This window comes from Rhopalosiphum padi, chromosome 4, assembly GCF_020882245.1.
Source record: "Rhopalosiphum padi isolate XX-2018 chromosome 4, ASM2088224v1, whole genome shotgun sequence".
In the NCBI taxonomy this organism is placed as follows: Eukaryota; Metazoa; Arthropoda; class Insecta; order Hemiptera; family Aphididae; genus Rhopalosiphum; species Rhopalosiphum padi.
Window position 1 is genome coordinate 26,022,522 of NC_083600.1, and position 12,840 is coordinate 26,035,361.

Consider the following 12,840-nt stretch of genomic DNA (forward strand, 5'->3'; position numbering starts at 1 on the left):
AATGACAAACACGCATAACCATTGTAAGTACGACAATAGAACAATTAATTAATAAGTAGTAAAAAGACAAGAAGTAAGTAATTTAAAACATATAGAGCCAAAAATGATTTACACATTAAACCAAATAAACTCATACGCTGGGTGCTGGGAACTGAAAAATATTGATAACTATAAACATTTTTAATTTAGCGATATGCTGATATGTAATTAATTTGAAAATCTATACTTATATAGTTATATGAAACCTAAAAAATATTGTTTCTAAACTTACCCACGGAAATATTCAAATGTTTAAAAGATGCTAAAAAACAATTCATTTTTGATGTTCGGCATAATCTTACTTACTAAGATAATGCTTTTTGTTTTGTTAGTGGTGATGGAAATCTATTAATATTTACATGTAAAAAAAATGGGAATTTTTACAAAGTGCAGAACACGTTTTTTGGGATGTGAAATTTTTATACGTTTCGATATATTTTGTTTAACTTTATGCTATTTACAATTTACGTATATATAAATAATTTTTATGATTCTGTGACGTTTTGTTTTGATTAATAAACATACTGATGATACTTACATCAACGTTAAAAAATATATGTATTAAAATAGTTGAGATAGTAAAATATATTTAAGCAATTTTCATGATGATTTTTAAAAGCTGCTAATGTAGTATTGAACATTTTCCCTAACTGAAAAATTTCATACTGTACCTTTCATTTAGGACAAAATTTATTTAGATACATTTAACAGCACAAAATATTATTGACAGACTACTTTTAAACATACTCGAAAAAACAACACTGTTCTAAAACAGATAAATGGATAGTGTTATAGCACCTAATATAAAGTTTAGTATGAATATAATAGAACTAATAGAAGTGTTCTTTTTCTAACGTACCAATTAAAATTAGTGAATTTATAAGAATTAAAAACAGATTTGAATAGTTGTAGTCTACCTGAAATAGATTTTACCCCGTTTTTTATTTTTTTAACTTATTCTAAAATAGAATATGAAAATTTTTCGCTAAACGTTAATTTGTTGCTTTAATCTTCACAGTTCACGGGGCGACAGGTCACAACGAATCTGTCCATAGGTTAATACTTAATTAATAAATAATTCTTATTTCATAAACAATAGTTATTAGACAGATTGTACGCACAGGACTACGGACCAGGATTTGGGGACTAAAAAATAACATGCATCAAGACCGACAAGGTCAAATAATCAAATATAATATAGACAATATAGTTAATACAATCATACAGTTCGTGTGTATGAAATGTTTCCATGATTTGGAAGTTGAAATTGAATGTTCAAAAAATATAATTTTACATTAATCAATTGAAATTGTTTTTTTGATTTCTGTAGAATATGCGCAAATACAATTTTAGTTATTCTGACATACTGTCCATGTCCAACGTCTGTTTAATGTTAATACATTAACTTATGTTAAGATTAACGGGTGTCAACCGATGCTTAACCGGACATTGTAAGAATAGCCCTTACTTTATTTTTTAGTTAGTTATGGATAAATGGCATGAACATTGAAGTATTGAATACATTATATTGTTACCAGTATCACGGTTATAGATAATATATTAAATCATTATTAATATGGAAGATGTTTTTTAAAATGAGTAGTATATAATTGAATTATTTAAATCAATGGAGTTATCTTTTATTTCTTGTTACCTATCATTTATAAAACTTATGTGACAACTCATTTTAAAATTACAATATTGGCAAGAATTTGGTTTGTATATTATAGATTTGTCATACTATACACGTGTATTAGATGGAGATAACAAAATACAAATACGGGTATGACATTCTCTCAAAAACATATTATATCCCATTGTGAAAATTTAAAATGTCCATAATATGAATAATTCAATAATTGCAATAATGTAACATTTACAGCGCAAATTGTAATATGTGCAATCTACATTAATTAAAGTAACAAAAAAAATAACGATTCACTAACAAAGTAATAAACGACAAACAGGTTTGAAATTTTGAATCAAATTATCATGATACTTATTATTTATATTATTTTCTGTGTAGACGACGTCGTGGAGGTAGTATCTGAATATTCTGACTAATGAAGTAATGATTGTGATTTGTAAGTTGTGAGTTTGTGACGACGAATCACGATTCACGAATGTTAATGATAGGAAAAATACGTTAAATATCAGTTATGTTGTTGGCGGCCCTGGTGGGTCAAAACAATGGGACCACTGTTGACGTCTCGCGTTTATTCCATGAACGTGTGTCCGTCGTCGCGCGGATAGACGGGGCGAAAAACGAGCGTCGGTGCCCTTTCTCCCTTTTAATCGCATCACCATTCCGACTGAACGGTTGTCGCGGCAAAACACGGACACTATCCGTAAACAGAAAAACGCTGTGGGCCTAGTTCGCAATTGTAGAAAACGACGGTTGAGCGTCCAAGCCCAAGAAAGATCGGTAGAATCGAAGAGATTTAGCTCTCGGAAAATCGATCGGAATCGTAATGATGCGCGTCACGTGACCCGGCCCGGCCAATGGGGACGTTGCATCCTAATACACCACCCCGTCCCGCCCGCTAGTTGGTAGTTTTCGGGCATTAATGGTCGTATATGCGAGTTTCTCCGTTTTTGGTACGGAAATTAATTTATCGCCGATGCGCCGGGACCGCAGTGGGCATTCGAGAAATGACCGCGTAGTGCCGAATTAGCGGGAATAGGTGTTTTCGCCCGTGCGCGCGTGCCATCAACCACACGGGAAATACGTCGACGTGCGACCGACGAGTGCGCGCCGTGTTACCGCCGCCGCCGCCACCGCAGCCGCAGCCGTAGCCGTCGCAGACCGCAGTAATAATAATAACAATAACAATAACAATAATAGTAATAGTAACGGCGACGACAACGACGACGTCCACGACATAAATTCGTTTAACGATAATAATGGTGGTCGCGCCGTCGGGTTACCACCTCGACGCCGCCGGGAAGTCGTTCGTCGCGCGATACACCACCGTCACGTCCTGTCGCCGCCGTCGTTCACGTTATTAGCCCCAGCGTACCGTTTATGTATGTTTCAGCCACAGTCGAAAGGTACGTTTATCCGTCAGGTGCTAGGCGCCAGTTAAAACGCGCGTGCCCTGGAGCTTTCCGCTAAATACGCGCCATAGCTACACAGGTAGAGTTGTAGAGGTAGCTAGGTAGGTAGGTAGGTATACGTCGCGCGGTTTTTCACGTTGGCCAAAAAAAATCGTGTCCGGTACCCCCCCGGGGAACCGCTGTCGTCTTTTTGTCGGGGGGCGGGCGCGGGGGAACCCGCCATGTTGATGTCGGCGTAAGCGCCAAAACCGTAAAATAACGCTAACTGTGTATTGGCGGCTTACGCACACACACACACACACACGCGTATGTAATGTACACGTAAAAGCGCGCGCGTTACACACACACACACACGTCTCGCACGCATACACACGCATTCACAAGCGCGGCAACGCGCGCACACACAAGCCGCGCGCACCACGTACATGTCGCGGCCGCCGTCCAGTTACTGGTCGCGGCGGTTATTAATAAATAACAAAACAAATAATAATAATAATATAATTTTATAAAAATACTATATTATAATGTTATTGTTATATTATATTAATATATTATAATATTATATTATTATTTCGTAACGGACACACATGGGTGTTAGCGTTTCGTACGCGCGTGTTTTGTTCGCGTTAAATGCCGCCGTTGCGCCGTTCCAGTGTTCTCTGATCAATTTTCGCGCCCAAGTCCGGTGCGCGCCCGTTAACGTCACATCGATGCTCTGACTTCGCCGCCACCGTCACCGCAGCCACCGCACCAGCAACGCCGCCGCCAACGCGCCGCTCCGTTTGTCCCATCAAACAGGTATCCCCTTGTGTTTGGGTTTTGTCCCCGTCTCGCATTTATTCAGTTAACCAAACCGACGACGACGATATCTCGTGCCTCGGTACGACCAACGCGGATCTGAGGGCGGGCTCCCCATCACCCGTGTCGTAAGTGACGGTTACCGTCGTTTTCGTTTTGCCCCCCATTTTGGGTTTTCGTCGACCCACACGTACCTTCCTTGGTTGGGATCAGTCTCGAATTCAGGCAGGTATGGCGACTGTTAATACGTCTAGTGGTCCAGCCACTGGACACTGATTGTTCTGGTCGGTACGTGTGGTGTTGTTATTCGATAAAATTGCTCGTCTGCTATGTACGATGTAAGTAGTTCTTGTTATAGTTTGTCGAGTTTCTATGTTATTCCATTGTGCACGTTAGTAAATTATCATTTTTTCTTGTCGTCAACTAATTTATATTATCCATTTTGTCATAGTTTATACGTACAAGTTATATTGTGTATAGTCGTCAGTTTTTTTTTATTATATAATTTTGAATAATTATTAAAAATCTATAATTTTTATTAAAAATCCTAAGGTTATATTTATTTTGGAAAGTAAAACGGTTACAATTACAACTTGTAATACGCAATATTTTAATTGTATTATTAATCGGTTTCAGACAGCCAAACTCTATATTTGTAGGGTGACCTATATCGACACAATCTAGCAATTTTGTGTGTTTTGAAGTTAGGTATCAATATTGAATAAAATGTCTACGATTTGATTTTATTCCTTTGGAGATAATGTGTAGGATTATAGGTGGTACCCAATTGTACACCACATTCAAACTGTTGTACAGACATTCAATGTTTGTCAGTCTTTTTGGTTAATAGCTCTATATTTATGTACCATGCTTGATTAGATAGGTACCAAATATATAAACATAGCGTCTTGACATAGAAATAAATCTTATATTGAAACTGGTAGTGATATAATCTGAAAAATGCTACCTAGTAAGTATTTATAGGCTAATTGATCTGATAATAAATAAAAGTCAATATTCTAATTATATACTATCCAAATGTACCAATTAGCTTGAATCTGAATAGTATTATGTTAAATCTAATACCATATTATATGTTCTTATTTATTTCTTATAAAATTGAATTTTAAATGATATATCCTTTTAAGCGCTACAAATTATATGTAATAATAAATAATCATCATTAATTTTTATAATTATATATTATTGCAGTGGGTTCAATATGCAGCAGGTGCCAGTTTCAACTCAAAATAGTGGTGTGCCGACAGTAAGTATACTTACCTTAAGAACGCTAGATATACCTGCATTTATTGTTTCTATCTTAAAAGTGCATAACATAGTACATCTGCGCTCAGCAGTTCACATTTAACTTTAACATTAAAGTGATTTATTTTTTTTATGTTACTTAATGGTAAAAACTTATCTAATATTGTATGTAGGTTTTTTTACAATAATTCTGTCTTTTAAATGAGTTATGAGAATTTATGTAAATTTCTAACATTATACGTTAATTTACTCTACTATTAAAATTTAAAACTAATGAAGTGCAAAACATGAACTGCTGAGCTTAGTCTGCTTTGTTATGCGCTTGTATTTGTAATTTATCTTTTATCTAATTTTAATCTAGTTGTTAATGTACAATTTAAGTGGTATCTATATTATATACATTTAATGAACAAAAATAATAAAAATTGAAATGTTTGTTTGCACTGAGTACAGTTAAAACAAACAATTACATTTTGTCTGTTGATTAAAATTTACTCATTAAAGAAGTTTAAATTACTGTAGATATAATTGTCAAATTTTTTATTAAAGATAGTTGAAGAGAAATTGAAGACAGAAAAAAATTAACCTATATATTATCTAATTAATTGAAAAAAACTTAAATTTTAGATTTAAAAATATTCAGGATTCATTTGATTTATATGTAGTGTCAAATTAACAAATATATTTAGAAAAACAAAAGATAATAGAAATAACAAGATTTTTAATAAATAATTATAAATGTAAATACTTAATAATAACACTAAGTACATTAATTTTACTGTTATGCTTAATGTGCTTAATAATACATATATTATGCAAGTAAATAATATGACTTATTTTTTAATTGTATTTTTCTATTAAAATAAAGGATACTGCAAATGCAAAACCTGACGGTGGAGAGGTTGCGCCACCACGAAATGAGCCATATATTGAGCCGGTGAATGGTATTGTTCAACCACCAGTTGTTCCTCCACCAAATCGACCAGGCCGACTCACTAACAAACTTAATTTCCTTCAAAAGACTGTAATGAAGGCTCTTTGGAAACATCAACATGCATGGCCATTTTATCAGCCAGTTGACGCCACCAAACTCAATTTACCTGTAAGTTTTATTTTTACTATAATTTATAACAGCGGTTCCCAAACTTTTTTGGTTCATGCATCCCTAAAAATAAAAATAAATAATAGCCCCTTCCACCAATAAGTAAATTACCATTTCATATTATTTAAATATTCAAATATTTTTAATTTTATGACAAAAATCTAGCTATACATGTTATTTAGTATAACAAAAATTAATTTAAAAAAAAACAATGACTGTTAATATATAATGAAAAATTTAATGTGAACAAATGGGCTTGTTACCAGTTTATTAATGCTTCAAAATAGGCATCAACGTTGTTACTGCCACTCACATTTCATTTTCAAAATTACGTTTGAACTGATACTTAGAATTTAACACGTTGACTGCCATGCAGCCGCTGGTGTCCGTATAAAAATAATTAGGTATTGATAATGTTTAGACTGCCGGCTGCCGCACCATATCATTTGTAGGAAGCCATATTGCCTCGGGCTGCCTTAACACGTTGAGCGCCATGAGACACAAATTTGGGTCTCACTTATCTTCGATCAAACCGCCACATAATTTTTGGTATGGTTTACTCAAAAAAAAAATTGAAAAAAAAATTGCCCAAATGGTTTGAAATTTTACACATACTATTATTATGGCTAACATAAGGGATTAATAATATTTTTTAACTGATTTGGAGCGAGACCCTAAAATAGGTCTCATGGCCAAACGGAGTCACCCATCAAAAATATATTATTTAAATGATATTTTGAGACTCATATTTGACCCTCAACTATTTTATAAAATAGGTAATCATAGATTGACATAACCAATTATAAATGTTATTGGTAAATGTAGAGTAAACCAATAATAACATGCAGTCAATTGTATGTAATTAATTTTATTAACATATAAAAAATAACATTGCTTATGTTCAATATTCTTATAGAAAAACAAAAAACTTAAAAAAATTTCAGTCTACTTCATTGAATAACAATAGTAATACATAATGGTAATTGTAACTTTATTTTAAAAATTATAAAACAAAACAAATCAATAAAAACTTGAAACATATTTTTTTTCAATCTAGTTAAATAAAAATAACAACTTTATTTTATAAATTATAAAACATAACAAATCAATAAAAACTTTACTTCTTTACAATTTTATGTTCCTCAAAAAAACAATCAAGACAAAAATGTTTATCACATAAAAAACATTTAGTATTAATTTTTTTTGTATTGCATTGTGCATATTTTCTGCCTTTTTTTTTTACTGCCTTAGAGTAACAGCCAACACATCTACTTCTGTTTGCTTTTTCTAAAACATGTTTTTGTGATATAATTTCTGTGATAGTTTCTTTATTTATTGTTCTACAAGTGTAGATCTGAATACTGTAATAGACATTTTTGAAGATGTAACTTTCTGGAATAAAACTAGAGCATTAACAACACTTATGTTTAATAATGCATCTAGAGCAACTTTTCTGTACCACTTTTGACTGCGACGAAGAGGGTTGGAGTAGGAAGTCATCTGATCTGAGAGGTCAATTGAAGTTTTTCCAATATTATAATCAACAACTACTGTTGGTTTTTGTACTATTTTTCCTCTTATTTTCAAATTTGTAAGAGCACTATCATGTTTAGAAGAAACCATAACTAAATCCCGTTTGTCCCTCCACTTCAGCACCAACACATTAGATGAGCTTCTCTGAGACACAATTTCCCCTCTTTTCAATTTTTTTTTAGTTACTTCTTTCGGATTAGACTTTCTATTGCACCTTAATGTTCCAACTAAATATGTATTTTTTGATTGTAGTAATTCTGCCAGTTCTACACTTGAATACCAGTTATCGACAAAAATTGTTCTACCATTATCAAGATAGGGTTCTGCTAATTCCATTACTATGTTACTTCCAACATTTCCAAGATTTAACATATTATTAACTTCTTTTCCACAGTATACTTTCATAGCAATAGTATAGCAAGGGGAAATACATAGTTTAAACTCTTTGATGCCAAATCTGTCTCTTTTATTTTTAATATATTGTTTAAAAGCAAGTCTTCCCATGAATTTAACCAAGGACTCATCAATACACATGCTTTGGTCTGGTTGCATACAATAATTAGAATTTATCATTATATCATCAATAACTGTTCCTAATTTGTACAACCTATTTGTAGGGTCAGCACAAGTATTGTCAGAAAAATGTATAGTTTTCATTAAACATTCAAATCTGTTACGGCTCATTATAGTACCAAATTGTGTAGAATAAATTCTTGATAAACTCCAATAAAGATGATAGGATGGCAGTGAAACTAATCCTGTCCATATAAGAAGACCAAAAAATTGTTTTATTTCACATTCATTTGTATCGTGCCATTTGTTTAAACGTGCATGTGGTGAAATTGTTCTAGCACTCAATAGTTGAGCAGCATATTTATTAGTTTCTATCACAATTTTATGTATTATATCATTACTTACTATACATTGATAAAAATCTAATGGAGTTCCATCTTGAAGAGTGTCAATTAGATCTGGATTCAAACCAATATTGCTGTTATTTGTGTTGAAAGTATAAATATTAATATTTTGGTCATCATCTCTCCACTGGCGATCAATTTGTTGAGGAGCCTGATGAGGTATAGTACTTGGAATATTAGCAGGTGGTGGAGAATCGACAGACATTTCAGAACCACTAATATGAGATATATCTGAAATTTATAAGAAACCAATGTAAATCTGTGATTTACAGTTATACAAAATATATAAATACCAGCAAGTGATTCAGTTCTGTTAATATTCTCATCATTAAAATAATATATACCCGACAGTGCATCACCTAAAATAAATTTCAATTTTAGTTAATTAATAATTTGCATATATAGTAGGTACATTATTTCTATAATAATACCATTTTCTTCTGTTTCAATAATATGTTGATCTGAATCGTCTTCAAATGCAGCTATTTAATAGTTTTTAAAAAATATTAAGTTATTTAAAATGCAAAAAAATCTTAATATACTGTGTATAATAAACATTAATAGGTACTTACAAGTATTATAATCTGGATCTTTATCCGAGTCGTCGTCATCGTCAAAATCGGAATCCAACATTTCATTTATTTCATATGGATTCATATTATTATTATTATTTTTTTCGTTTATAATTTATATTATTATGACTTTATTTCACTACTTCACTAGTAAACTAAATAGTAAATGTTTTCAAAATATCTATAAATAACCATAGATTACGATTTAAGACAACAAAATATACAATTTCTTATCATTGATATTGATGCAATAACATGGTTACCGCGGAATATTATGCATTACAGACATCGATGTTACAGAATAGAAAACAATTCATAAAAAAAAAAAAAAACAAGATATCCCGTTGCTACAAACACCAAAATGATGTGGCAACACTGTAGAATTAAAATCCAATGAAATAATTCCGATAAATGAGACCTATTTCTGGTAATCGCTTAATAAATACAATGATATAATGAGACCCATATATGGGTCTCACAAGATGTTTTATTGTACTTTATTGAGACCCAATTATGTGTCTCATGGCCAAATTGAGTAACTTGGTAGAAGCACCTTTGGCGCTCAACGTGTTAAATTAATTTAGATTTATATTATCAACTTTTCCGTGGCGCTACAATAATGATCCTAGATAATGCGCTGTGGCGTAGCAGGAATAATTGCTATTTTTTGATGTAATAAACATATTTTTTTGTATTTTTAATTTATTTTTTAAATCTTATAGTATATATACAAATTTATAATGATACTGAAAAATGCCATTGGCGTACCCATGATAAATATTCTTGTGGATGCCGGCGGCCTGCCGCATGGCAGTCAACGTGTTAATACCGCAACTGTTGAAAATCGTTGATCTAAAAATATCAATATTTACTTCGAGCTTTACAGTTTGGGAACCGCTGATCTATAATATGATACACTTCTATAGTATTTCATGAGTGAAACTATTGAGAGAATCAGATCCATGTGTTGTCTTTATCTTACGTACATTCAATTTAGCTAATTTATGTTTTAACTTTATTATTAGACTATAAATAACCTATTATTAAAAATAAAGGTAAGAATATTATCCAAAAATGTCTTTTTTATATTCTAATTATAAAGTTAGTTGCCATGTGAAGTATTATAGTTTTATAATGCTCATAATTTGATTAAAATTTATTTAACTGTCAATAAAAACCTGAGATTCATTAGATAATATTCTTAGTTTTTAAATTTAATTGTTGGGTATATCTATTAAAGATAACAACACAAAATTGAGTATATTTAATCTGTCGGTGTTGTACTTATTGAGGTGGAAATATCACAAGTAGATTCAGTATCTTCGTTAAATATTGTTGATTGCATATAAAATAAAATAGAATTTTTTACATTTAGTCATTTAAAAAAAAATTAAATTTTGGTATTAGGGGCACCTCAACTTGATATTAGAAATTCACTTAGGTAGGTATTTTATAATATATTTTTTGTATATAATATATATATTGAATTTGTTAAATATTCTTTATAATTTTGTTCGTTATATAATGAACATTCAATTTTTTAAATTATCAATATTCAGTTTAAAAAATAATCTCTGTAGTTTAAAATGCTGATTACATCATGTTTCTATACTTATCACATGTTAAGAGCATGACTGAGAGGTAAGATTTAGTATTTATCGCGTACATCCGCCTTCTAATTGCTTCTCTAAATTACTGTTTACCATATATTATTATGGGCAAGCAGCATGATAGAGGAAGTTATTTTTTTCTGTGCGACTAGTTGTACCCTTAACGTTGAATAGTTTTATCAATTTTTATATCATATAAAAAATAACATAAGTTAAATATACATCCATGAGTGTCATCAGAAAATAAATAGTTGATTTATATGTAATATTATGGTTGTCTTGATTAAAATTTAGTATTTATATCTTAAAATTATGATGCAACTTTATAAACATTATAGGTGAAGATATTATAAGAATTGTTAAATTGCATTCATGTACCTCTATTTTTTTAAGCTTAATTATTCATAAAGTTCCACAGTGAATCGTTTTGTATATTTTACCTATAATTATATTGTTGATTTTTCGTAGGACTACCATAAAGTAATCAAAACACCAATGGATTTGGGTACTGTAAAAAAGCGTTTAGAAAATAACTATTATTGGTGTGCTGATGAATGCATACAAGATATTAATGCAATGTTTTCCAATTGTTATACATACAATAAACCTGGAGAAGATGTAGTTCTCATGGCTCAAACATTGGAAAAAATATTTCTTGCCAAGGTAAGAATTATTATTACAACTGTTCATATTAATAAATAAATTAAATAAATTAAATGTATTTATTTAGATGGGTCAAATGGTAAAAGAAGAAACTGTATTGCCCCAACATAAACCAGCTGTGAAAAATCATTCGATTACTCAGAAACCTCCTCCCAGTCATAACCAACCAATAGCTGTAGCTCCCGGTTCAACTGCTATGGGTACCACTCCTCATTCCCAACATAATTCTCTACCACCTCAAGTATGTTAAATAAACAGTATTAAGCTAGCAACGTATCTTAAATAAATGTTCAGTATTGTATATATCAGGGGGTCAACAATTACATACTGTGGCAGTTTAGATAATTTGAAAAAAAATTTCAAGGGCCAGAAACTACTTAAATATTAATAATTGTTGTTATTATGACTATTATTGTTAATGGTGATAAACAATGAACGCAATCGTAATCTCCAAATACATAATTAAAATAGATAAAATATTTATATTTTGTGCGGAAAACCAGGATTTCTTTTATTTTTGGTGATGATCCAGTTATTGTCTATTGCCAACCCCTAGTATATATTATAAAGAAAATAAACAATCAACTTGAAATACATTTTAATGTATTTGCTTTTAATTTTAAATTATGTAGATGAACTTAAAAATTTACTAAACATATGTTGTGAATTTTTTATAATTATTAATTTTAATATTTAGTAACCATTATTATTATTGATTATATAAAAACTATTATATCACCTAATTATTTAAAAATGAAAGATTAATATTTTATTTTAAATATTTATAAAAAGTTTTTTTTAAATATAAGTACATATATTCAAATTAAATTTAATTAAAGAGTTCATTATGGTTTATATTAATATTATATGTTGAATATTAAAAATATTATGTATTAAGTATGGGTTTTAATTTCTATCAAAATATGTATTTTTTTTTTTTTTAATTTTAAGATTTTAGCTCCAACAACGAGTGATTATGTAGCACAACCAGTAAACATACCTATAGGAGCAGCAAATTCACTAACTGGTGGCAAACTGAAAAAAGGAGTTAAAAGAAAAGCAGATCCTAGTCCCATCAATTCAATTGACTCCACTGTTTATCCTGGCCCAATGGCTACCCCAACAACTCCTGTTCAACCTTTACAATCATCTATTCGTAGAGAATCTGGTCGACAAATAAAAAAACCAAGAGTGCCCGACGAAGGAATTTTATACTCTCAAAACACGACTTTACCTACTGGATCCGGCTCAATATCAGTAATTTTTTTATTAAAAAGAATCTT

At 31.0% G+C, this 12,840-nt stretch overlaps 1 protein-coding gene across 6 annotated transcripts in view; it reads left to right on the forward strand.

The window, feature by feature from the left end:
* LOC132930159 (bromodomain-containing protein 3-like) overlaps positions 1-12,840 on the forward strand; it is a 29,607-nt gene continuing 16,767 nt past the window's right edge. For 2 of the 6 annotated variants that reach the window (XM_060995868.1, XM_060995864.1), the window contains exons 1-6: positions 2,373-3,090; positions 5,107-5,161; positions 6,029-6,262; positions 11,363-11,557; positions 11,625-11,798; positions 12,509-12,814. In XM_060995868.1, coding sequence (XP_060851851.1) covers positions 3,065-3,090; positions 5,107-5,161; positions 6,029-6,262; positions 11,363-11,557; positions 11,625-11,798; positions 12,509-12,814 — 990 coding nt within the window. In that variant the 5' untranslated portion in view covers positions 2,373-3,064. Of the gene's footprint in view, positions 24-2,372; positions 3,091-3,639; positions 3,895-5,106; positions 5,162-6,028; positions 6,263-11,362; positions 11,558-11,624; positions 11,799-12,508; positions 12,815-12,840 lie in introns of those variants that run through there. The other 4 variants (XM_060995866.1, XM_060995863.1, XM_060995867.1 and 1 more) reach the window with 4 other exon arrangements.